Genomic DNA, 25,405 nt, shown 5'->3' with positions numbered 1-25,405 from the left:
ACAGACAGACACACACACACACACACACATGCAGGGCAAACACTACACACACAAATAGTGTGGTGGAACTTGAGGACAAAATGTCCTGCGCCTCTCTGCCTCTATAAACCAAGGCTTCCTTATGTTTCAGAGACCACTGGGGATATATTTTTCTGCTCCCTGCTTTTCCCTCTCATCTCCTTTGTATCATACCGCAGGAGGCGGGTTTGGGTTTCTCTGATGTTTGTGTGTGTGTGTGTGTGTGTGTGTGTGTGTGTGTGTGTGTGTGTGTGTGTGTGTGTGTGTGTGTGTGTGTGTGTGTGTGTGTGTGTGTGTGTGTGTGTGTGGGGGGGGGGGGGGGGGGGGGGGGCGACTAAGAAAAGCAGAGGGATGTCGTTCTTACAGTCTCTCCATTTTGGGATCAGGACAGGAAGTGGGCTCAACAGAGGAAACATGACCTCCTCCCCCTCTCTCCTCTTACTTTTTCTTGTATTCCCTCTTCCTCCCTTTGTCTGTCCCTCCCCCTGCCTGTGCCCACACATTCACAGGGTCATTTCTGTCTTCTTTTTTCGGTCTGTCACATGCATCTGTGCAGAGTGCGTCTCTAGAAATGATATTCTGCATCCATCTTGTGAAAATAAATCCACGTTAGCTCGTGATTCCTAAAACAACGCTAAAGCTCTGCTCTGGTTGTTTCCAGGCTCCCTCCCTCTCTCCCGAGACTCTCAGTCTGCTATGTATCTGAGCTGCTGTGATTAAAAGCCAAAGCAAAGGTCAGACTCTGCTGGGTAACTGAGATATCGACTGACTTTAGCTCTGCTCTCATACCCAGTGGTCTGATACATCTAGCTGATGAGCCTCATATTACATTATGTGTAACTAAAGCCCACGGTTAGCCTTCAGGCTGCACATCAGTCAGTCATCTAACATAAGTTAAGAGGAGCAAAGAAACTCTGCTTGCTGGTTTTGTAAGAAGGCTTCTCGTGTTCATAAAACTGCCCCCGGATATAAGAAAAACATGTTTGGGTTTCTTCCCCCCCATGTCTCTAACTTCATTTTTTAAATTCTGTCTCTCTTGACTTCCTGCTAATCCTTGCAGCTCAGGAGATCTTGACCCCTTACTTTGCAGTATATACACTCAAACACACACAGACGCCCACACTGAGAAAATAAAGAAACAGCATGTCAGCAAACGGCAGTGTATTTCACCACAGAGCACAGAGCCAAGGCACTGGGAAACAAACAACAAAAAAAAAATACAGCAGAAGACCTCCCCTCTTTTCATCTTCTGACTCCATTCTGCTCAACCATTAAAGCCTGCTGCCTGTTGGTTTCTTTAACTTTGTTCTCCAGATTTTGTCCTATTCTGGTTGTCTTCTCTCCAGTGCAATGAACTTACAAAACAACTTGTGTGAGTGGGAAAGGTAGGTTAGTTTTACGACAAATTTTACAGCAATTTTACGGTTACAGTGGTACTGTTAGACAGAGTGGTTTTGTATTGTAAGGTTACCACATTACACACAGTGACAGTCACATACTTACAGTATTCTATGTACAATATGTATAAACATGAACAGAAAGGACTTTAGTTACAATGCAAAACACACACAAATACTTACAAATGACACAGTTTATACAGTAAGAATAAAAAGGAGTGTGGAAGTGCTTATGATTAGCCTCAAACCCCTCGAGGGGATCTTCAGGGTGGGGGTGGGGGTGGGGTGGGGGGAGTGGCCCAGCTGTGTCCTGTGCTACGTACCAGAATGTACATCGTGAAATGTTGGGAATAAGAAATCAACATTTGCGTTTAAAACATCTGAAGGAGGTGAATTGAGGAAAAGGGGGGAGGATATGGACTAAACTGGTCATCTCAGAAAAAAAAAGATCTAGTCAACAATTTAAGCACCATCAGAAATCAGTGCCAGGATATAATATAGCTGCAACTAGTGGTTATGTTTTTTTTTTTGTTTTTTTTTTATACAAAGGACCATCAGTTATGAATAATCTATTGATCAAATTAAAACCTTATTCAAGTGACTTTAGCCACCTTGGAGCAACAAACTGTGAATACAATACTAACATATGCCTTGTACATAGTTACTAGGTTACTAGTACACACATTACCTCTGATGTCAGCTGGAAACAACAAATCCACAATCTTTACCACGTCTGCTCGTTTAATGCATTACGTTTATGCCATTAGATAAGCTCATAAGAGAAAGAGAAAGTGAACAGCTCCTATTTAGAGGTCAATGTGTCTGTATTACATGGTAGTGCCATTATTGGTACAGAAAAAAAAACAATAAATAGGGAGGGTGGGTGTATGGGGAAAAAACATAATGAATGAAGAATAGTGCTTATTATTTGTTTTCTCATTTTTTCAGCTCCGATTTTGCGTTTCTGTCCTTTTTTTTTCTTTTTACCCATAATGGCTTTCAAACACCAATCAACTAATGATCTCAACCAACTCCTGGGGCTACTATCAGACACTTTAGCTGCTACACCCCCCTATGCAAGTGTAAACTGGCTCTGTTAAAGACATTTGTTAAGGAAATGCAGATAAAAAGCGCATCATTTGTATGTATATATTTTTTGAATCACTAATCTTCAAAGCACAGCGCTAACCTGTTTCAACTAGAGCCTCTTAATATAGAGTCGACTGTTTCTGCTTTAGAAGAAGGAGACCAATAATCCGTCTATTGTGCCCGACAGAAGACAGAAGAGTACAGAAGTAGGATAAATACTTGTTATCTGCAGCTGCTCATCTCTTGTATGACGGCAGAGGAGGAGAGGTAAAGATAGAAGAAGGAACGCAGTGAACCAAAAGAGGGATTCATCTCTTTCCTCTGTTAAAGTCCACTGACAGGAACACTTGTGCAACCTTATCACATAACACAGCATATGACCAGTCTGAGCCCAAACCCTCAGCCCTCTCCTCCATCACGTGTACATCAAGATAAGGCATTCTTCTTCTACTCGCTCTAAACTGCCCTTTTTTTTTTTTGGCCTTTTTCTGTCTTCCCTGTTTCTCTTTACGCAGTTTGAGCTTTAACCGGCAGCAGTCTGACTTTGTTTAGTGACACGGTTGTCATTTAAAAAAAAAAAACTATATACATTTGAGAAAAAACACACTTTCAGTGCTAAGGTTGTGTGTTGTCGGTGCTTTTCTCTCCTTTTTTTTTTAAAAGCATTTTCTAACTTGTGTATGAAGGAAAACATACTTGAGAGCTAAAAGAAGAAAGGTAACTGTCTTTTCAGCACACACACACACACACACACACACACACATTTATACAGGTTAGATGGAGGGTCTCGTCCACAGTGACCCTCACAGTTTCCAGAGGTTCAGAGTTTTGTTAAATCCACAGGTCAGTGTTAACATGCTCTCATGGGCTGTAGTGTCAGATGAAAGCAGGCCTGATCTGTAGTCCTCTGGGCCTGCATTCATGGCATCTTTTCACAGTTTCAATGATGTTTGCAGAGTGAAGGTCACTGCAGCATGATATCTTTGAGGTTTTCCTGCAGGATGGTGTCCTTGACGGCATGGAAGACAAAACGGATATTTTCTGTGTCTATGGCGGTGGTGAAGTGGTGGAACAGTGGCTTCCCCCGGTTTCTCCTCTTACTGCTGAACGACTGCACCAAGAACGCCTGGATGGTGGAGCAGAGCGGAGACACACAGAGTTACAGTCTGCTTTTGACAGTTATCTGATTTCTTAGAAGTCATCATGAACAGGAGAAACCCAGCAGCTGTTATCAGGGAGGGTGACTAGACAAATCGTGGTTCGCTTAGACAGTTTGTTTCTGGTAAAAAGTCCATCTCTGGTGACCAGGATCATTATCAGATTTTTTACATGTGCATGACCTCACAGATGTTGGGTGATATACTTGACAGTAGAGATACAAATTCAAAATTCATATACAGATATTTCCATCTTTAAGACACGTGACATTCTGAATACTGATTTAGCAATCGACTTCCTGAAAAGGAAGTGTATTCACTCCCTCTGGATTTGTTGCTCTCGGATCTGTACTCATGTGGATGGGACGGTGACTCCTTTAGCTTGTTTATGTTTTATAACTTAATTTAACTATTGTTGTTTTTGTTGAGTAAGCGCCTCCCTGTCCAACCATTAGCTCTGCCGCCCCATGGGGGAAGTGAGACATCCCTGCCCACTAAGGGAAGCTGTGACTATTAGTTAATCATAATGGAGAGTCTTCACAAGATGACATCTGAAAGAGAACTAAAAGACTTTCCATCCTAAGAAAGAACAGGACAGGAGGGTCGTGTGGAGACAGGAGGGGAGGGGGAGCTTAAAAAATAACTTTTTATTTTCGATCTGAAAGTCGCATAGTAAGATTTTTATGCATGTAAACATTTATGTTTTGTAAAAGTTTAGACACATTTGAATTGAAAGGAAAGACTGTCACAGCAGGGTCTTTTCTCCCCTCATTAAAATGTTCTAACTTTAATGGTTTCAAACAGGAAGCTTCGTTTGGAATCACTTCATGAAGAGCCTGTAAGAAATGTCTTTGCAGGATCTCAGTCATCAGTGTAGGGATGAGAGGTGAAATGTTTTGAGAAATATTAGCAGATCTATTAACCTTTTAGATTAAACTCTGAATTCCAAGTATTGAAATGACCTTGTAAATAAATAGTTTAACAAAGAGTTCTCTGTAAAATGACCTGGCATAACATTTGTTATGAATCGGCTCTATAAAAAGATTGATTGATTTGGTTTGATAGATGTTAATATAATCATTGATTTAATGAGTAATAAAATATGACACAGCATCAAAACAATCCATGACTGTAGAGCTACAGTTTATTAAATTGCTCTAAAGTTAATATCACTTTTGGGATAATGACTTTCTCAGTGAATGCTGAGTGTTAACAGCCAGTAACCCTGAAAGAAAAGTAGCTGCTGTTTTTTCACGACAACTCCGGAATTATTGTTTTTGCATGTTTGTAGTATTTCTCAAATGACGCAGCCACATCTGCTTCCTTTTTATCAGTCATGACATGTTTCTTCCTGCCTCTTTTACGTCACTCTTTTCTGGAGGAAAACAGTTCCAGTTGTTTATGTAACGTAGATAAAGACACACAGACATTATTGACTTTGTTATCTATGTTTGGAGCTGTTGTACAGTCAAAGTCAGCATTTAATGATGAAACTACTTCATGTCTGTGTGGGAGGCAAGCTGTAATTTCATTTAGTTTGCAACAATTCTAATAACCAGCAGCATTATTCCTCTTCAAACCTGTAAGTGTATTGCTGTGTGCTAATGGTCATATGATCTGCATTTAGGGCAAGGAGAGTTTTTTTCTGAAATGTTGCAATAATGCGCCTTTGTAAGATCATTTTTACTTTAGTTTAATGTTTTTAAGACCTTAGAGAATATTTGTTGCTGCTATAATAAAGTAGAGATCAGGAATGTTGCTATAATAACAACATTACTGCTATATCAATATCCAAATGTCAAGATGAGAAACATTTCTATCACACAAAGAGACGCTTACGGCAGAAATTATGAAGTTATTATTACTTTGATGGTTTTGTCATCGAAGAGAGAGAGAGAGAGAGAGAGGATCCTTAGACATGCTTTAAGAGTATTAAATGAAATATAATGTAAAAGGGAATACCAAAAGGTTTACGTTTGTATGGGAGAAGAGAAGAAGAAGAAATCTAAAGCAAAACAAACTCAAGAAAAACAATTCAAAAACAGGTGAAAGCACAAGTGGAGCCACAAGGAAACTTCCACACAAGGAGCAAGGGTTGAAGATGATTGGTCAAATAAAGAGGGGGAGACAGAAATGATCGACCTAATGGGAAGGTGAGAGTGATCAGACAGATGAAAACAACCACACACACAGGAGAAGAAACATCGGAGGGAAGTAAACTACAACAAAGGGGAAAGGGAAAGTGACAAAGTAGAACAGCACAAGATAAAAAGAACAAACAAAGTGAAATAAATATATCAACATGGATGAAATGACTCTTTTTTGATCCCTTTTTTTTACAAATCTTTTGATTTATATTTTGAGATGCAGCAACCTACTGCGACACACACTTGCTGCCATTTCTTAATTAATGAGGCGACGCATGCGAGCTAGTTCAGGCAGTCAACTCGAGCTGCACTGATCACACTCGACATGCCTCATTATCCACAATCTCCTGACAACACTCTCCTTCCAAATGGCAGTCTACATACGCTGCAAGATTTGCCATCTCTCCCTCTGCTCTTTCATCGCCCAGATCTGACCTGCAACAGGACTGCACTCTTGCAGTACAGGTTCCTGGTTTGAATCCCTTCAGTACAGGGGCCTTTCTGTGTGGAGTTTGTGAACGCTCTCCCTGTTGCATGCATGTCGTCTCTCTTGGTGACGACCAGTCCAAAGACATGCTTCTTAGGTTTATTAGCAAATCTAGATAACCTGTAAATGTGAGGGTGAGTGTAAATGTTTGATTGTCTCTATGCATCAGCCCTGTGATTGACTGGCAACCTGTCCAGGGTGTACCCGCCTCTCACCCAATGAAAGCTGGGGTGGGCTCCAGCCCCCTGTGACCCTGAGCGGGATAGGTGGTATAGATAATGGTTGGTGCAAGAAAGCATAGTTAGCTCACGTACAGCAGACAGGAAACACTATGACCAAACATCTTACAGCTGCTGCTTCACGCAGATAGTGTTGTTAACATTCAATGTGTATGTGTACCTGTACGTCCTCTAGCCTGCGGGGGTCTCCTCTGAACTCGGGGAAGTTCTTGCGGATATCCACCGTGCGGATCTTTTCCACCAGCAGGTCTGTTTTGTTGAGGAAGAGGATGATGGAGACGTGAAGGAAGAGCCTGTTGTTGACAATCGCTTCAAAGATGTTCATGCTCTCCACCAATCGGTTTGTCGCCCGATTCTCCATCAAGACCTGGAACACAAACACACAACAACTATTGTCTCTGGGGGAGTTTTTTTTTTTTTTTTTTTTCCAGGTTTTTTTTTATCTGTGCACTAATTACGGATTCAGTCGTCATCATATGACTGCCGATTTGAACTGCAGCCATGGCAGAGGGAACAATCAAGTTTCCAGAACACAAAGAGAGCTTTGTGTAAATCTCAGATGTTCTCCCTCTCTGATCTTTTTGGTGCATTTCCTAACCCTGCAGGTCAGGTGATTAATGATCAGGCTGTGTGACTAACCTTTAAATATCACAGCCTTACATGATGAGAAATGCTGGGTGCGCTACCTGATCGTACTCGGACGATGAAACCATGAAGAGTATCGACGTGATCCCGTCAAAACACTGGAACCACTTCTGCCTCTGCGATCTCTGACCTCCGACGTCCACCATCTTGAAAGGAATCTTCTTGATGACAAAGTCGTGCTCGACGATGCCTTTAGTGGCTTTTCTTGCAAACAGAATGTCCTGCTTGCTTGGAATATAGTTCTGAAAAAAAGACGGAGAGATACATTGTTTTTTTTTTTTTTTGTACTGTGAGGTGAAGAAAAATAAAGTTGACTCAAAAATTGAACTCATCACTGTGACTCACCGGTTGACCAATAAGATCCAAGTTATCCAGGAAGTACTTCACTGACTCACTCTGCAGGGGAAAAAGAAGAATAAGAATCATTACACATGGGAAACTGAGTCATTTCTTTTAACATCAATCCAACTTAAAAGCCCCAAATAATCACATTAAAGCCCTTCATTTGATTACTGGAACAATTTCATTTATTGTATTTCATCTCTTCTTAATACAATTGTCATGGCTTCTGTCATACTGCAGTTATTAATTTAATAAAACATCAATGTGGACTCTCTCAAAGCTGCTAGAAAGAACAGAAACCATGCGACCAACCACACATTTATCCCTCTCTTTTGGTTTCTTGTAAAATAAATCCCCCCTTTTGATCTCTACCATATGGACAGGCTTCATCAACAGTCCAGTGTTTTAAACTATGTCCCTGTTTCATCATCACATCCTGTCAACATCTTTGCACAGCAACACAGAAACCTGGAAACAGACATTTAAGCTGCACTTTTCAATGTTTATATTTTAACAACACATCAAACGTCTATGTGAAAGGAGCCTCTTGTAGTTGTTAACACACAGAGAGAGTTATGAGCCATGACTGAGCATTTCTTTCCGTCTCTAGCAGGCAGAGAGAATATGCAGCCAGTTGGTAAACAAAGTGGAGCACTTCAGCGGCTAAAGAGAAACCAAAATAACACAGCATATATTCAAATGTGTTCATTGAGCGGGCAGAGAACCCACTTTGAATGAGTGTGATTGTTTCCCCTGTGTCTGCTGATTGCTCACACGTTAGCTATCATAACGTCATAAAGTAATAATATGTCACTGTTCTGCTATGTTTACCAAATACTCCAAAACTATTTATGCAGCTTTACAATTTAATGACAGGAACAAGTACATGCTTATTTTATTATTGATTCCAGTCATATGCTTACAACAATATTTACAATAATGACAGACAGCACCTTAATCAGAAGGAAATCTACTAAAATCATAAAAAGCTGCACATCTTATTCACGTCTTATTATTTTATCTGCTGATCGTCTGCGTGCACTGAACCACACTCTGTAACTTGTTTTAATCCGTTCTGATGCTGAAAACAAACTGAGGCCAGCCCAACAAGTGTCCTGATTGTTGCTTTCAAATGAAGCATTTCAGAATGAATTTCATAAACATGTCAAAGAGTTTTGATGTTTCAATGAAGTTTAGATTCTGTGATGTATTTTCCTGTAAATTTAGGCTTTATTATTGACTGGATGATGATGTGTGTGCACCGTCATTCGGTTTAATGTATCAAAAATGTCATTAACTGCAAATAAAAATAAAATGTATTATATCCTACTAATGCTAACTTGCATTATCTAATAAAACTTCATGAGCTGATCTGTAGCAACACAAAGTTAATGCTCTTGTCATGAACTTCTGGTTTTCGTCAATTTTGGGCTATTGATGGGCTGTAACACGTGTGACATTTCACCGATCAGAAAGTGTTGTGGGCGGGACATTAGACAGGGTGGTGAGTGAAAACAGACCCAGAGGGAGATACACAACCTGCAGCGAAGCCAAAGTAGCACACTTTTGAATAAATTAATGTCAATGTTGATTTGTAAAAAAAAAAAAACCTGCTTAAATGATAATTGGCCAAATTCTGAATATCAGCCTCTGATAATCTGTCAAGCCGATAATCGGTCAACCCCTAACAGATAGTAAACAATACATTTTACACATACGTTCATCTAAAACAGTGGGAGGAGGCAGGGACTCTTTTCGTTTCAGGGCCTGAGTCCAGTTCCTTTTCTTTCTGTTTATTTGTGAATATCAATAAGCAGACTTTCTAAGCCTGTAAGCCATCACAGTGAACATCAAGTCTGATTTCATTCTTGACAATGCTAAGCTAGCGTTGAGCTGTAATTTGGTATTTAACTGCATACTGTTCAGAAATAAATGGAAACCAGTGGAAGTTTCCAGCAGCAAAGGAGGTACAATTTAAATCACAGCAACAGGACTTACACTGAACGTTACACTGAACTTACACTTAAAAAGGAAAAACTAAAATCTTAACTTCTTTATTCTCATGATTCCTGATTATTAATATTTGAAATAAAAAAGTAAATCTCTCCCTTCCTCTCTCTGTCTTAAACACACAAAAACACGCACGCACACACGCACACAACAGGAAACAGCTGTGTGTGAAAACAGAGGATAGAGACATGGGGGAGGGAGGGATAAGCAAGTTGGACAGAACAAAGTTACAAAGTCATTTTGAGAGTCCCATTAACGAACATCAACACACTTAAACTAAAATATAGAAGTATTCCTTTTAACCCAATAGAAAAAAAACAAACTCCTGTCAAACTTGGCAGATTTCCAGTTTGTTTCAGAGCGGTCCGACAGAATCAGAGAAATCTCCCTTTTCACGTGGTTGCAAATCGACTTTCTTTCAGTCCTGACATGTCGCACAACAACCAGGAAACGAGACCCTTGTGCTGGTGAGATTTGACCCTGCGACCCCACCACTGACCTACAGTTTCGCCGCAGGAGGAAACACAAAGCCGAGGTCTCTAATTGGCTGAGCTGGACGTGAACAGGGTGAGGGGCTGAACGGAGGGAAAAGCAGGGAGAGGGGAATTCCCATAGATGAAGGGATATGCAAACACAGACAGAGACACACATGCTAGTTCACACATGTACACACACAGATGCTTCCCACAGACACTAAAACTGCAAATCAGCATTAGATCAAACAAACAGATGCTTCAAAATCAAACTAGATATCAGAATAATTTCCTTTTTATTACACAAAGGATGAGCTTAAGTCCCTTGTTCAGATTTTTATCTAGTACAATGGTTAAGTATGGCCGTGTGTGTGTGTGTGTGTGTGTGTGTGTGTGTGTGTGTGTGTGTGTGTGTGTGTGTGTGTGTGTGTTCGGTTGAGTGTGTGTGTTCGGTTGAGTAAGGCTGGAGGAATGTCTCCATTCATGGCGTGTATGAGCAGATTAGGGGCTTTATCACAGCAAAGACCTGAGTAAGCTAACATTCTGCAGTGAGTGTGTTTGTCTGTGAGTATGCGTGTGTGTGTGTGTGTGTGTGTGTGTGTGTGTGTGTGTTTGTGACACCACAGGTATTTGTTTGCCTCTTGTGTACTGTGTTTACCACAATTGTTGCAGTTCTCAATAAAAAGTCTTTAAAATGTGAAAAAAAAAGGTTGAAAAAATGTCCAAGATGATACACTGTATTCACAGTGCTTGTTTTATCGATCCCAAATTCCAACATTCAAACAGTAAATTCACAAGGAAAGCTGCAATAAATTATTACGTATTTAAAACAGCATATATAGTCTTGATTGTTAAATTTAAAAAAAAAGAAAGAAAAAAAAACATTCAGGAAGGTTTTCTGATGGCACTGTGCATCAGCCACAAGTTAACAAATCTTCAATCGATAATTTTCCATCAACTTTTCTCTTTTTTTTTTTTAATCAATAAATCTTTTGACTAATAAATAAACTTCAGAGCAAAGATGTAATCTATGATTATAAACTTCAATTTAAACTTTAATCTAATCTCTGAATTTATTTCTTACATTTGACAAGATATTCGTATGAGCCGAAATTTTCCCCTAAAATGTTCGAAGTGGAAACTGAATTTATCACAGGACCATCAGATGGTTAACTCTGATTGGTTCAAACATAAGGCGTGTTGTCACAGGTTTGGTCATCACATCATTCAGTGTTGATGAACATTGTATTGCCAGGATATCAGCAGAAGTCTTTCACATCATTAAAGGAAAATCAATGACAACTGAATGTATTTTGAAGAGAAAACACAACAAATCAAAGAAACAACAAAAAAACATGACTCAATCTTTCAGCCATTCTGTTTACACTCATTTTGAGTAATGAGGCATTAACTGCAATAAAATTCAGCGACCATTTCCGTGGGAACAGTGATGTCGAAACTGCGAGAAATGATTGTAACAACATCTGTCATCTATTGAACAACTTTTTTTTAAACTTTCTAACAAAAAAAGGAAAGTTGCTCTATACATACAGTACATATGATATTTCTATTTGGTTGCCCTGGAAACAATGTTTGTTCCATAGCACACACATTCACACACATATCGTACCACACACTGAGAGGAAGCTAGCAAAGAAGAACTGTGAACAAGGGAAACAAAACGAAACCCAGACACAGGAATTTACAGAAAAAGATTTTTCCACTCCCTCAACACTTAAACAATTAAATATTGTATGTATGCACTATAGCCAATACAGCAGACTACCAGGCAGTAAGCTCATCTAGTCGACCACATGTGGGAAGTGTGTGTGCGTGTGTGTGTGTGTGTGTCTAGCATTTATAGCTTCTTTACGTCTTTGTGGGGCTTCAAAGTTCCCTTTACAGTGAACTTGTACCTCCTTTAATCAGGATGCATGTGTGGCTGGAGACAACGGCAGCAGTTTGCTGTCACAGCAGGACATACAGTCTGTTTACATAAAGCAGAGGAGGTCTTTTTGGTGTGCGTATATCCTACATCAAACTGTGTGTTATCTGGGTGTGGTGGTAACACAGAGAAGCCTGCGAGTAAACAAAATTCTTGCATGTATCGGCTTTTGGTTTATATTTCTCTCAGCTATCTCCTTCTGTCTCTCTGTCCCCTACACTCTCACCCCCTCCCTCCTCTCTCTTTTTTTTTTTTATGTCTTTCCATCTTTCCTGGCTCTCCTTGTCAGCCTGTGGCCCAGATCCAGCCGTGCCTGGGAAAAGCTGACAGTGGTATCCCCGGAAAACCTCTCAGAGAGCAGTGAGAGAGAGAGAAGGAGGAGGAGGAGGAGGAGGAGGAGGAGGAGGAGATATCTAACTCACATTCACTTCCCAGTTGACATTTTGTTTTTTCTTCCTTTGAAAGGATAAGGCTGATGTTACTGTATATTTTTCTTCTTTCTTGTCAATAAATCTAATGTTAAACAAAACCCACTAATATGTTATCCCATTTCTCCCTGAAGCCTGTTTCTACTAACTGAATTTATTAACAACAACAAAACCTTCATACCAGCCTGTATAACTTAAATTTCATTAGCAACAGAAGAGTAAATAGTTCATATTTGGGGACTTTTTCCACCCACAGAGCTGCAAAGGGATCCTTGTATTTAAAAACTTAGTTTTACTCATATCAGATGAACTTTTGATTGTCAGTATACAGAAAACTTGGCCTGCCAAAAAATTGCATATCAAGACACAAGTGCAGGTTCATTTTGCATAAACAAAAGAATATACAGATTGTGCACAACTTTAAGTTCTTCTAGCTCTGTTTTTAGTCTCCACTACCTTGTGTTGGAAAATCTGGCCTTTATTCCCTATATGACACTACTCTAACCACTAACTGTCTGCAGTTTGGTGTTTAGTACAGTTAGTTTTTTTTTCACAGCCTGCTGGTCAAAGCGAAACCAAAGTTAAGTGCTTCACAATCAAAACAATGTGCTGAAAGATGCTACATTTGCGCCTATCTAATCAAAAGTTAACAAAGATAGTAACTTCTGAATAAGCAATGACGGATTCAAGGTGGATGGAGAGACATGTAGGACACATGACACATATTTAATTATTCTTCTGTTCACTGCTTGCATAGTAAAGCAACACAGACCATACCAAAACAATATCCATTCTAAATTAAATAATTAAACATAAAATATTTATAACTAGAATTAGAAAAACTAGATGCAAAAACAATAATTTTACATTTCTTCCTCAGAAACTGTAATGCCAGCATCTGGGGTATCTGGAACAAGAACGATCCTATCTGAAAAGCCTTTGAAAAACCAGGACAAAATCTACAAGATCCCAAAAAAAAGGGATTACAAAATCTGGATCACTTTGATCAAGATTAAACTTTTTGAAAAACTGGACCCTGGTAAGTAAAAAGTTATCCATTGTTAGGACTATTTCACGGTTCAAATTGCATAACAATAAAGGAAATTGATATTCCAAATGTGGTTTTAATGGGGAAGAATTGTTCAGCTTGAGAGACTTCAACTTCTGAAGAAAACTTTCTGGACTGAATATTTAAAGGTGTAGGTTTCAGGGAGTACAACATCAGTATGTTTTAAGCTTCCCATCAGATATTTAAAAAAAAAAAAATCTCCCTAACATTTCTCAGATGTATGAAAGAGCAACTGAGGAAGATGTCGGTGCCTGGGGCATACTGCCGAACATTTCAAATGACAAACATTGTTGAGAATATAAATCTGCTGAAAAAGTCTTCCTCAGTGTGCCAGCAAAACGATATTGAGCAAGGACAACAGAACCACAGGAACAGCTTTACTCATGTTGTGCTACATTCAATCCAAACGTTTCCACATTTTGAAATACTTGGGTCAACTTCAGCCAGTAGAACAGGGAGGCTCACTGATGTGTTTGAAAAAAAAAAAAAAAAAAAAAGATTTTATACAACAATCGAGCTCTTGAGAAGAGAGAAATAAGCTTCATCAGACTCTGAATACACTAATCATTCTTTAACTTATTGTAGGTTTTGGTTTAAAATGGAATTTGCTCACAATAAGGCAAACAGAGAATATCACCAACTTAATCCTTTAAGCCTGAAAGAAGTCTGAACGCCTGTGCAGCTTTACTATAGTAGCTTTATCATATAGGGACTTCAGATAAGATGAGGCAGTCTGACCTGGAGCTGTGGGCTGATGTCTAACATACACACACTTACAGTATGTTAAGTGAGAGAGAGACCAAAGTGGCTTCTGTCTGACTCCAGATTGTTTTGTCACTGATAAATGTGTAACAAGGAGGTCAGAGGTCAAACGTACAGCCCTGGACAGAAAGTCAATCTGCATTCTCGCATCCAAAACAGAGCTAATAAACTACTTCGGCCAACACAAACCCTCCTGATGACAAAACCAGCTGCCTTGAGACATTCAACATGTTGACATTATGGTTACTGATTATTCATGACATTCTGTTCAACCATTAAGTGTCGCTGACAATCTGTCTGCTCTTTCACAGCAGATTTGTAGACTCTCGTAGAGTTGCTTGTGATGTGAAGTGGTTCTCTAGCTGCTCTGCTGTTCATAAAACCACACGGAATTGCTGCTATAAAAAATGCTATTTGTAGAGAGGATGATTTGCTTAGACAACTGGTGAGAAAAGAAACGGGGATCTGTTTGTGTGCCTGGATGAACAGATACTTGGATAGTTTAGCTGCTACATTTTTTTTTGTTCACTTTCTGTTTAAAAAGATAAGTGACCTAACCAGGTACATGTCAGGTCTAAATAGAGACGCTATGATCTAACATCTAAGCTCTGCCAAGGCAGGTTAAAGCTCCAGTGAGGCATTTTTTGGTGCCCCCTTTGGACAAAGCACTTCTTTTTATCTTGTCCTGTACATGTGTTTTAAGTGTTTTACAACAAAAATCATATACTGCTGTCTTTTAACAGTCAACAATAACACACTATGTGAATCTTTCAGTGGAAAATGCAAAGGAAAACCAGTCTTAGCAGCGTGCTCTTACACTGACTTTGCTTTGCAGGAACTTAAAATAACTGCACAGAAAGAATCAGTCTTCTCCCTGAGAGTCTTGCCATCTTTTGTAGTTACCGTATTTTCCGCACTATAAGGCGCACTTAAAAGCCTTTGATTTTCTCAAAAAACGACAGTGCGCCTTATAATCTGGAGTGCCTTATATATGGATCAATTGGTTAATTGGTTGATCCATACTGGTTGTGCACGGCGCTCAGCGACACTGACTCGGATAATGACGAGAGGGAGCCGGGCATGTTGGATGCCGTACTCGCCCAACTGTTCAATTCGGACACTGAAGAAGAAGAATTCGAGGGATTCGTGGACGGGGAATGAACTGAAAAAGTGAGCTTTACGTGTTATAGTAACTGAACAATGTTGAGTTACGCACTAACGTTTGAATTAGCGGTATCAGACTGTGTTTCTTTTACGTGTTTACAACTGAACAAGGCTGGGAGATATTGTGAATATGCACATTAACGTTTGAACAGCGTTGAGTTATTGTGAATGCACTAATGAATGAACAATTTCGAGAGTTACTATATTGTGAATGCACTAACGTTTGATTTAGTGGTATCAGACTGTTTCTTTTACTACGTGTTTACTGAATCAGGGAAAAGTTCCCCTCCACGTTTGGGAGAAGAGGAGTGGATGCATAACGCAACCCCAGTCAAGCGTTTGACTGCAGTATCTTCTATTCTATGCGCCTTATAATCCGGTGCGCCCTATATATGAAAACAGTTCTAAAATAGGCCATTCATTGAAGGTGCGCTTTATAATCCGGTGCGCTTTATAGTGCGGAAAATACGGTAATTAAAAAGTAATTACTATTATTTTTTTTTTACATTTTTCAAAACTAGCTAAAACAACTTCAGAGGAGCTTTTAGTATCTAGATGTTGACATTTTTCTGGGTAGCTTCAGAAAGTATTTGTTTAAACCTGCGTATTGACGATCAAATTCGTATTGATACAAGCAGTTATCTAAACACTGACACATTGTCCCCTTATGAACTGATATGGGAAATGTGTTGAAATGTGCTCATTCTGATGTTCTTTGTCTACCGTCTGTGAAGCCTGTGAGTAATCTATGATCGATGATGACTCCTGGTCAGTGAATAAACAGCAGGCTGACTTTTAAAACGGACAGTCCTGGGAGGATTTAGCTAAAGAGTCTCACTTAGAAGATCAATTTTATAAGGATTTTGTGTCAATCAGTGTTGCGTGATTAGATACCTTAGACCTAAACTTTTTAGCATGTGACCCCCAAATTAAGGGTGCCATAGACTGGGGACCCCCACTGTCCCTGGAGGTGGCTATGGCATGTAACGTAGCGCACAGCCCCACACAAGCACTCATAGGCCTATCCAAACACTGTTAACACATTAGAACGACACAAAATAATAAAACTGCCTTAAAAACCATTAAAAACTATTTTATACAGTAATTCATTGTAAGGAAAGGCTTGAAGCAGAATACAAGTAATGTCCATGTATAGACCTAAGCACTGAGTGGACATACAAAACTTAATAAACAGACACACAAGGAAGGCATCTAGTGCAGTGGTTCTCAACTGGTGGGTTGTGGAGTCATTTTAAGTGGGTCGCCAAAGTGTGCCTGAGGAAAAAAAAGTGTCAAATAGTCTCAAAATCACTTTTGTTTTGCTTCATTTCTTTGTTCTGTAGTATGTTTTGTTCCATCTGAGGTCACAAAACAGCACACTTTTTCATAACAAATCTCCTTGGTTGAAAAACATCTGAAACTTTGGTCGTGATTTCTTATTAAGGAGATGGTGGTGGGTCCTGAAACTAGACCAGTTGAGAACCACTGATCTAGTGAGCCCCTCTTGGTAGCTCTTGACCCCCCCCCAGAAGGTCTCGACCCCTACTTTGGGAACCACTGCCTTAGACCACTCCACGACTAGTTCAAGAACTTTTTAGAGATGGCTTGCTACTGCTAAAATGAAATTAAAATGAGATGCATGGAAAAAAAAAGTCTTATATACTGTATCATCTCAGAGTATATGAGACTGAATTATCCAAAAAAAATCCTCTTATGTCCCAGTCATTCATCCACCCACGTTATCCTCATCCAAGTGTGTTGTTCTGGCTAGCTTTCCATCACACAGAGCTTTAGAATTAAATCCAGATGAACGAAAAATCTGAATGTGAAACTTCAAGGTAAAATAACTTGAGATATTTTCTACTTAAAGGCACATACATTTGGGAAAGTTATTGGTGACGGGGCAAATTTACTCACCAGTTGGAACTCGGAGCGTCTTGTGTACGCCTCCTGTATGCCCGTGTCTGCCCACAGTGCGTTCAGTGCCATCACGTACAGCTGAAACTCACTCGGCTCGACCCCCGAGCCGCCCACTCGCCCCTCCCACGACATCACCAGCATGCCCTGCTTCTCGTTCTCACAGCTCTGCCAGCTGATGCCCAGTTTGTCCCGTGCATCCACTAGCACACGCATACCCTGCAGGAAAGAAATAAATAAAAAAAAGCACACTCAGAACCCCACAATGCTGAAAGTGGTGCAGTGACAAAACAGCTGCTTTCTAACATTTCTAGCAATATTCCGCGACCACACAGAGGAAGAAAAAAAGAAATGTATACTGCATGTGTCGAGTCCTGGAAAAATGTCAACACTGCGTCTAGCAAGCGTACACAAACACATTCTGAGATGTGTGTTTGCTGGTGGGTTTACTAAGAAGAAGCATGTGGAGTGATCTCTGTAGGAGGTCTCCTCCTGAGTGATTAAACTAACCGACACAGAGCGAGGGAGAGAAAGATATTGAATGTTTCAAATCTGGGTCCCCTTTTCTGTCGCTTTGATTTAATTAGACTTTTTTAAAAGGGCTTTTATCTGCTTATAAAGCAGGCTGAAAATAACACTGATGCCTCTACTCAACCTACAAAAGGCAAACAAGACCAGTAACACAAGGCTGATCATTTCTATACGTTTCATTTTAATGCTGCTGCATGGTAAGCGTTTTTTTTTTTCCCCCAGCAAAGATTCACAGTGACTGATAAGTTCGACTGTTCAAAGAAATCAGGATACGATATTTTTGTCTGAAAACACTATTTACATATGTAAAGAACAAGATAGACAGGTACAACTTTGTTTACAGCGGGTGCCGAATTCAATGCAGACCAAAGCACATTTGGTTACAGGAGCCTTAAAACCATCTTTTTTTTTTCCTTTTGTCATGTTCAGCATACCATGACTTGTTTTTCAGCATATTTAGTTTGTCACACAACTAGATTCAACACATCAGGGACAACTGGTTTAGAGCATCTCAAACATAAAGAATACATAAAAGATACCAACAGATCAAAATAAAACACACGTCATATGAAAGTTAAAATGTGGAATAAAGTCTGACATCAACACTGATAAAAAAAAGTTACAATGAATATGAATAACAATACAAATCTTGCTCTTTCTGTTATTTGTGACTTCATATTGCCACTATTCTAAACCTACATTTTTGAGTCTATTTCTCACTTGTTGATCTTAATGGCCAAATACTTTACTCCTGTGTGAATAATGTTAAACAGCATCTTAAAGTTCAAAGTCTGCTTGATTATCAGAGCGTGTTTGCTTCATTTATTGAGCCAAACAACCGAGGCCTCAGCAGCAAACACGCACAGAGAACTTCTTAGTGTTTCAAAGGTCACAATAGGTTAAAGGGATGTGAGCATATCTGTGTGTGTGTGTGTGTGTGTGTCTCAGTGAGTCACAGTCAAGTCTACTCAAGTTTATTTGCATAGCTTAATAATATCACATACAGAGAGCTTAAAAGACCCACAACAGGAACAGCTGCAACCCGAGCTCAGCCCCGTCTCGACAAAGACGGGAAAAAAAAAATCCTCTGAAGCATGGAATAAATCTGGAAGACATCTCAGACAGGAAACTCAAAGAGAGAATCCCTGTTTTAAGACAGATACAACAGGCGGTGTGGGTGTGAAAAGTCAATTACAAAAAAACATAAAAGCAAAATGTGACGGAATCATTTCTCAGTCTGATTAGGTATGACTAAGTGTGTCTGATCCCCCATTTGAGACTTTTTGGTTACAATTGCCTGATCTTTGTTTTTGCAGTTTGAATGAGTAAGACTGACAAATCAAAACGAATGCTGAACACCAAGAAACACATGCAACCGCCGTAAAGAGACACACATGCCGAGAGAACTGCAGCATGATGTGTGTAGTAACAAATCAAACTAACAGAGAGTCACAGTGAGCACGCTCTGAGTCACATGCACTCATGTAATCATCTACATTTCTCCTGTCTGAGAGCAAACCTGAAGCTCATCTCTTTACTACTCTGTCTACTTGAAGCCTGCATGTTTGTTTGTTTGTTTGTTTGTTTGTTTGTTTGTTTGTTACCGGCTGGTTAGAGCTACAACGACTAGTCTATTTATAGGTTAGTTGACTGTAGAGATGCAATGATTGTGAAAACCAGGCCAGATTCCGATACTGATGTTTTTTCCCATCAACTCTTAGTTATTCTTCCGGCCTATTTTTCAAACGAGCTGTGGGATTTGAGGTATTTAAATTGTTGTTAGTAGTCCCTCCTTTGGAAATGTCACTGTAACATGTCACAGACTGCATATCATGGATGTTTCCCAGAAACTGTAATACCCCCACACTGCCGACATTTTCTCTCACATTTGACCAAAAACAAATCAGAGATGGCTTCTTCTGTCCTTTAAAAAAAAACTTTGAAACAACAGTTAGGTGTAGACTGCTTCATTGTCATTTGATAGATGCCCCATTGGCTGTTAAAGCTTCTAAAAAAAAAGCATGTTTGTATGTTGCGTTGTCTAACAGTTTTGTACATGATTAAATATGGGGATATTGTTGCAAATTTTCAGACACTCACTTAAAGGAGGATATCCATAGAGTTAAACTCCAGCCCTAGCCCTTTGACATAATTATAGGGACAGGGCAACCTTCATTTCCCAGAGATGAGGTTGTGCACCAAATTGTTCGCAAGAAAGTGACAATATTAGTTTGGACTGTTATTAAAGAAGAATCAGATGAGACATGGACAGAAGAGGTTTTCTACAGCTATTTGTCCCTATCAGGGAACTTGTGCAGGAGTTTACTGTCCTTTTTAAGCCATACAATATATTAGTCAAATGGTTAAGAGTCATGGACAAAATGTTGGCTCTTGGTATTTGTCTCATGTGTCACTGACCCTCTGTAGTGTCTGACCATGTGGGGCGACAAACACATAAGAATCTGATGTCTTCACCCTGACAAGTCTTGACAATTGCAGATGGTGAGGGACACAAAACAGTTCTGTTTCAATAACCATTATTGTTCATAATGAAGTAGGCTCCATTCCTGTATTAACATTGTCAATCATTTGTCAGAACATGCAGCAAAAAAAACTTTCAAAATACAACAAATGAAATATTTACAAGTCGGTCGTTCCCTGGCTCTGTTACAACGAGCATTTCGTTTCTTGGGTAATATTCAATCACCACAGTAAGAGTTGAAATCAGAAAATGTTTAATTGGAAAATGTAAGCCCTTATCTTTGTTTTAAAAAGGTTCCAACTCTGCTGAATTTGCCAGTATAAGCTTATAAATAATGTAGCGTATATGAAACTGACAGCATGGAATAAGAGGGTTTGTTTAATCTTAACACTAAAACCAAATGGATAAAGGGTCTGAAGAAATCTGCAAATTGCACTATTTGTAAAGGACAAACTGTTCAAACTGTGTTTTTGGTTATCCCCTAGTTTGAGAACACATACACTTTATAAAGCTTCAATGAGAGACAAAGGAAGACAACCAGAGAAATGGAGATTAAAAAATGTTTTCAATCAAACCTCGACTTGATGTACAAGTCTTGACATGAGTTTATTAGTTTAATTTTGACCCTGAGAAATAAATAATCCAGATTTCACAAGGAGTAGAGCAGAGGTGTCTGTTAGTGGAGGTAGAATTACTGAGATTCAGAGAGCAGGACCACACCTGAACTCAACCTGTGTTATTTACCTTTATAATCTGTATTCTGTTTGTTCTTTCAGGATTCATCCCTGCTTCCTTCCTGCTTGGCTCTCTCCCCCAATTATTAAATTCCCATGAAAGAGGAGGGTTAGAAGGATTTCCCTTCACCTGGCAGGTGAGTTTAATCCTCAAACGATATCCCAAATCCCAGATAGCGCTGTTCAGTCTCCATCCAACTTACTCCAGTTTACTCTTATGACTTGTTGAATCATTGTTGCTGGGTTTCTTTGCAAATTAAAGCACAACACTATTTTCTTTATGCACACCTGTGTTTGTTTTTATTCTATATATTTGAAGAAATCTCACATTAAAGTCACTTTAGTGCTGCAAAGGTGGACTTGAACCCTTAGACATTAAAGTCTTGTTGTAACATATCTTACTCTGTTGGAAAGTCATAAAATATACAGCAGCTTCGAGCGGGAAATATCTGATGCAGACTCTGAGACTGGGTTGATGAAAAACTCATCATCAGAACAATTGTGATTAGGCATTTTCCAAGTAAATTAACTAAATATTATCTCTGGTTCTTTGTTGAAAATGTGAGGTTTTGCTGTTTATCTTTGTCTTATGTGGCTGTAAAATAAACATCTTTTTGGTTTTATGCTGTTGGTGTATAAATTGAAATATGTGATTACCCAGGTAATCTATCAAAACGTAAACTCAGGGGTAACATTATATTAAACACTGTTGGACAGTGTGAAGAAGAATGATTTCAACAACCTTTAAGCCACATGACAAAAGGGGAAAATGTTTATCAAGACACCGGTGTAATACTCAACAAAACAATCATCCTAAACTGTTACGACAATTTCTTAGTCTTTGTTGTGTGTCCGTCACTGGTTTCATTTAGTCAAGAACAAAGCTTTCCTTCATTTTTTTTTTCAGTTAACTGAATATTTTGGGACATTTCACACATTCAACCAGAGAAATATCAGATATAAATTGAGACCTGGAAAACAGAGATTGCCGTGTTATTGCTATTTTCAGAAAGGCCTATTTCATGTTCCAAAGGAGTATCAAGTTTTCCAGAAAGCCATCAATTTAAGAGATCAAAATTATCTCTTCATCAATGTGTGATGATGAATATAACAATACACTGAATTATTTGGAGAGTTGGGCCATTAGTTTAACAAAAAAAAAACATAATTGTCATTCAAAATGTCATTATTTTTCACAATATTTTTTCAGACTATAAAATATTTGGATTAAATTAATGAAATAATTAATCTTTGCAACTGTGACTTGCAACTCTATCAGTAATACAGTATGTAGGGTAAAAACGATGGTTGAACAAGGCTTTCCAGGAATGTGGTACACTTTCCTTAACATCCGTCTAACAAGTGCACTTCTTGATATCTCTTACTACAAGCGTATCATATGATTTCTTGCTAATTTGGCGTCTCCTATTTCCTTCTGCACATGATGCATTGTGTATTTTTCAGGAGGATAAGTAGTGATGAAATGTATGTATTGAAGGGGGAGCTCCTATTCGTGATGGATGTGACCCGAGACAGCCACCCCACTGTATTTTGGAATTGGGGGGGGGGGGGGGGGGGGGGTGTATTGTACACCAATGCCTTGTCTGTGCACAAGTGCAGTTCTTATCATCCTTGTCTGGGCTGTGTGGCACTCAGGGCGGATGTGCTCATCCCTCAGGAATAGTCTGGTATTGTTAGCTGGTGAAGGAGGTCCAGCCATGACAGCAAACAAAGGGACTGCGCACACACACTATAGACACACACACACACATACACACACACACACCAGACTTCAGGGTAAAAATATGTACTATGTCAACAAACCCTTTTTGTGTGTTTGAGTTAGTATGAGTGAGTTCACCTCAACTATTTAATACATGTCAGAATAAGGGCAGCAAATAATGTATTTCACATTGTTGATTAGTATGCTGGTTGTTTTCTCCATTAATCAACAATTGTTTGTCAGAAATGCTAATTACCATTTCCCACAGTTCTAGCAGATTTGTCTTGTTGGCTCGAACACTTGAAAATCTGAGTATAGCCCAAAATATCAGTTTTCCAATACTCAAGGTTGAGAAAAGCACCATCAATAATCTACAGAAGCTGACACTTGTAAATCTTTGCAGTATTTGTTAAGAAACAACTTTAATGGTGATGGGGTCGTTTTCTGTTACTAATTAACTTTTCGTCTATCAATTCAGGTTAAAGCTCAAGAAGAAGGCTACAGGCCAGTCTAATTGATTAATTGACTCATTTCTCTCAGGTCAACATGTCACTTAATGTCAGTGTCTTAAACGTTTTTTTAATCTAAGATCATCAAGCTAGTAAGGTTGCATAATTATATAAATAGAATCTAATATAAATAAAATTAAAAAGCCGGAAACAGGAGAGGACAACACAAATTACAAATCTGGAAGTAGGCTACAAACTTTGGACGCATGGCTGTAAAGTTTGTCTGAGGGGAATGCCTAATGGTAGGCTATTTATTTCCATCAAACTTTGTTCTTACCTTCAGGATATTCTCATAGATGGTGTCCCGGAAATCCAGAAGTGCTTTTTTATCAAACTCCTGCCCGTTAATGATGCGCATCTGTTTGAGGAATGTGGACTTTCCGCTCTCTCCGGCCCCGAGCAGGAGGATCTTCACCCGCCGGCGGACAGCTCTCCTCTCCCTGGCGAGCATGGCGTCTATCTCCCGGCTCCGTCTCCGAGCTTCCCGCTCCTGCGCCGCGTCCCTCTCCCGGCTCCTCTCCTTGCTGCTGCCCGGGTCACGGCTGGCCTCAGCCGGGAGCAGGCAGCGGCTCAGGGTGCGGACCACTCCCGACATGGCGAGTCGTGGGGTAAAGTTCACCGAAACTTCGGTGGAAAAATGTTCATTATAGGACGCGACCTCTGGGGTGGAAAAGACCCAGTCCAGTTACATCCAGTTGACAAAGAGCACGTTTACAGCGGATAATTAGATCAAATCTACATCTAGTTTAATGAGGGACGCCGTTATCTAGTCTCCAAAAGGGCAGACAACCCGAGTCCATCTTGGTTGGACCGCGCCGTCAACAACTATCTGTCTGGATGATGAAGAGGAAACAAAAGGCGAAATGTTCAAAAAGTTTTAAAGTTCAACGTTTAAAGGAAAAGATTTTAACTTTAGCAGAAGTCTAACAATCCAAAGTAAGTAAACGGTACAGGACGGTACTGTATTAAGCCTCGAACAGCGGTACAGCCCATTTGAACTCTCCGTACAAAGCCAGCGGGTTTGTGAACTTGAGCAGCGGAGAGAGAGAGGAGCTTTCTCCGGGCGGAGGAGGGACGGGTGGTCTGACGGGAGGGCGCCGGTGCTTTTCCGGGGATCATCGTCAGGGGGCGCCCGCGGACATATTCACAAGGAAGTGACCTCTGGAAGTGACACTACTACAAAACTGCAGCTACATTTAAGTAGCCTATTTACAGTCTATGCCTGTGACCCAAACATAAAAATGACATTGTATTTTAATAGTGAACCCCAAGCTGCCAAAGACACAGACATCCTATCAAAAATACTGAGTAAAAGTTATTCTGTTTTGAGATGTAACAGATTAAAAGCTCAATAGATAGAGGGTCTCTGTGTGGCCTACAGGTCATAAAAGACTTGCATACTAAAAGAGTTATGTTCTTCTGAGCAAATAAACACAAATGTATCCGAGCACAACTCAAAAATACTCTGGACCTTGATATACAGTATTTCTGAGCTCTGTACCTCTGCAGAACAGATTTATGTGGATATCTATAGCACCGACCTTTTTAGTCAAATTTAATTTTCATTAAATTTCTGTTTTTAGATATGGAAAGAATTTAGGCAATATGTCTTCTCACTGTTGTTTTTCATAATAATACTGAGTGAACTTGTTTTTCCCTTATCTTCAAAACATCCTCAGCTTTTACTTTTTTTCCCACATTTGTTTAGTAAAAACTTTCCGTGCTATTCACTCACCATTTTGAAAATGAAAGCAGATTGACACCAACAACTTCTCCTGAGATTCACCCTGCCTCCTATTAACTGTGATTTTGGATTACACTATAACAAACACACTGAAATATCAAAGTAAGCAAACCTAGATTAAGACATCGCCTTCAAGATAATATAGTAATAAGGTTACCTATAGCTAGATCATGCTGTGGATCATCAATGCAGGAGGCTTGAGTGTGAGCAGATGTGCAGACTAACCAGGTGTTTATACTAACCATAAACTCAAATATAGTAGGCGATAACAGACGGTATAGACCCTTAGTACAGCCTCTGTGATCAGATGTCAGCATGTGGTTATGACAACAGCAGGAACTTGATGGAAACTGTCTCTTTGTAAACCCTGACCTATTCATACAACTAATAACA

General features: G+C 39.6%; 1 protein-coding gene across 1 annotated transcript; it reads right to left on the bottom strand.

Moving 5' to 3' along the window:
- Positions 1-1,164: 1,164 nt before the first annotated feature.
- Positions 1,165-24,342, bottom strand: gna12a (guanine nucleotide binding protein (G protein) alpha 12a). Its single transcript, XM_020639710.3, has 6 exons — positions 23,546-24,342; positions 17,290-17,508; positions 7,525-7,575; positions 7,221-7,421; positions 6,695-6,901; positions 1,165-3,630 (listed from the first exon to the last, which is right to left on the bottom strand). Exons 1-6 carry the CDS (start codon positions 23,861-23,863, stop codon positions 3,469-3,471), a joined length of 1,158 nt encoding a protein of 385 aa, XP_020495366.1. The 5' UTR covers positions 23,864-24,342; the 3' UTR covers positions 1,165-3,468.
- Between the last annotated feature and the right edge of the window lie 1,063 nt (positions 24,343-25,405).

Source organism: Labrus bergylta, chromosome 1 (genome assembly GCF_963930695.1).
Source record: "Labrus bergylta chromosome 1, fLabBer1.1, whole genome shotgun sequence".
Classification (NCBI taxonomy): domain Eukaryota; kingdom Metazoa; phylum Chordata; class Actinopteri; order Labriformes; family Labridae; genus Labrus; species Labrus bergylta.
The sequence above is the reverse complement of the archived record's forward strand: the minus strand, read 5'-3'. Positions and strand labels throughout refer to the sequence as shown.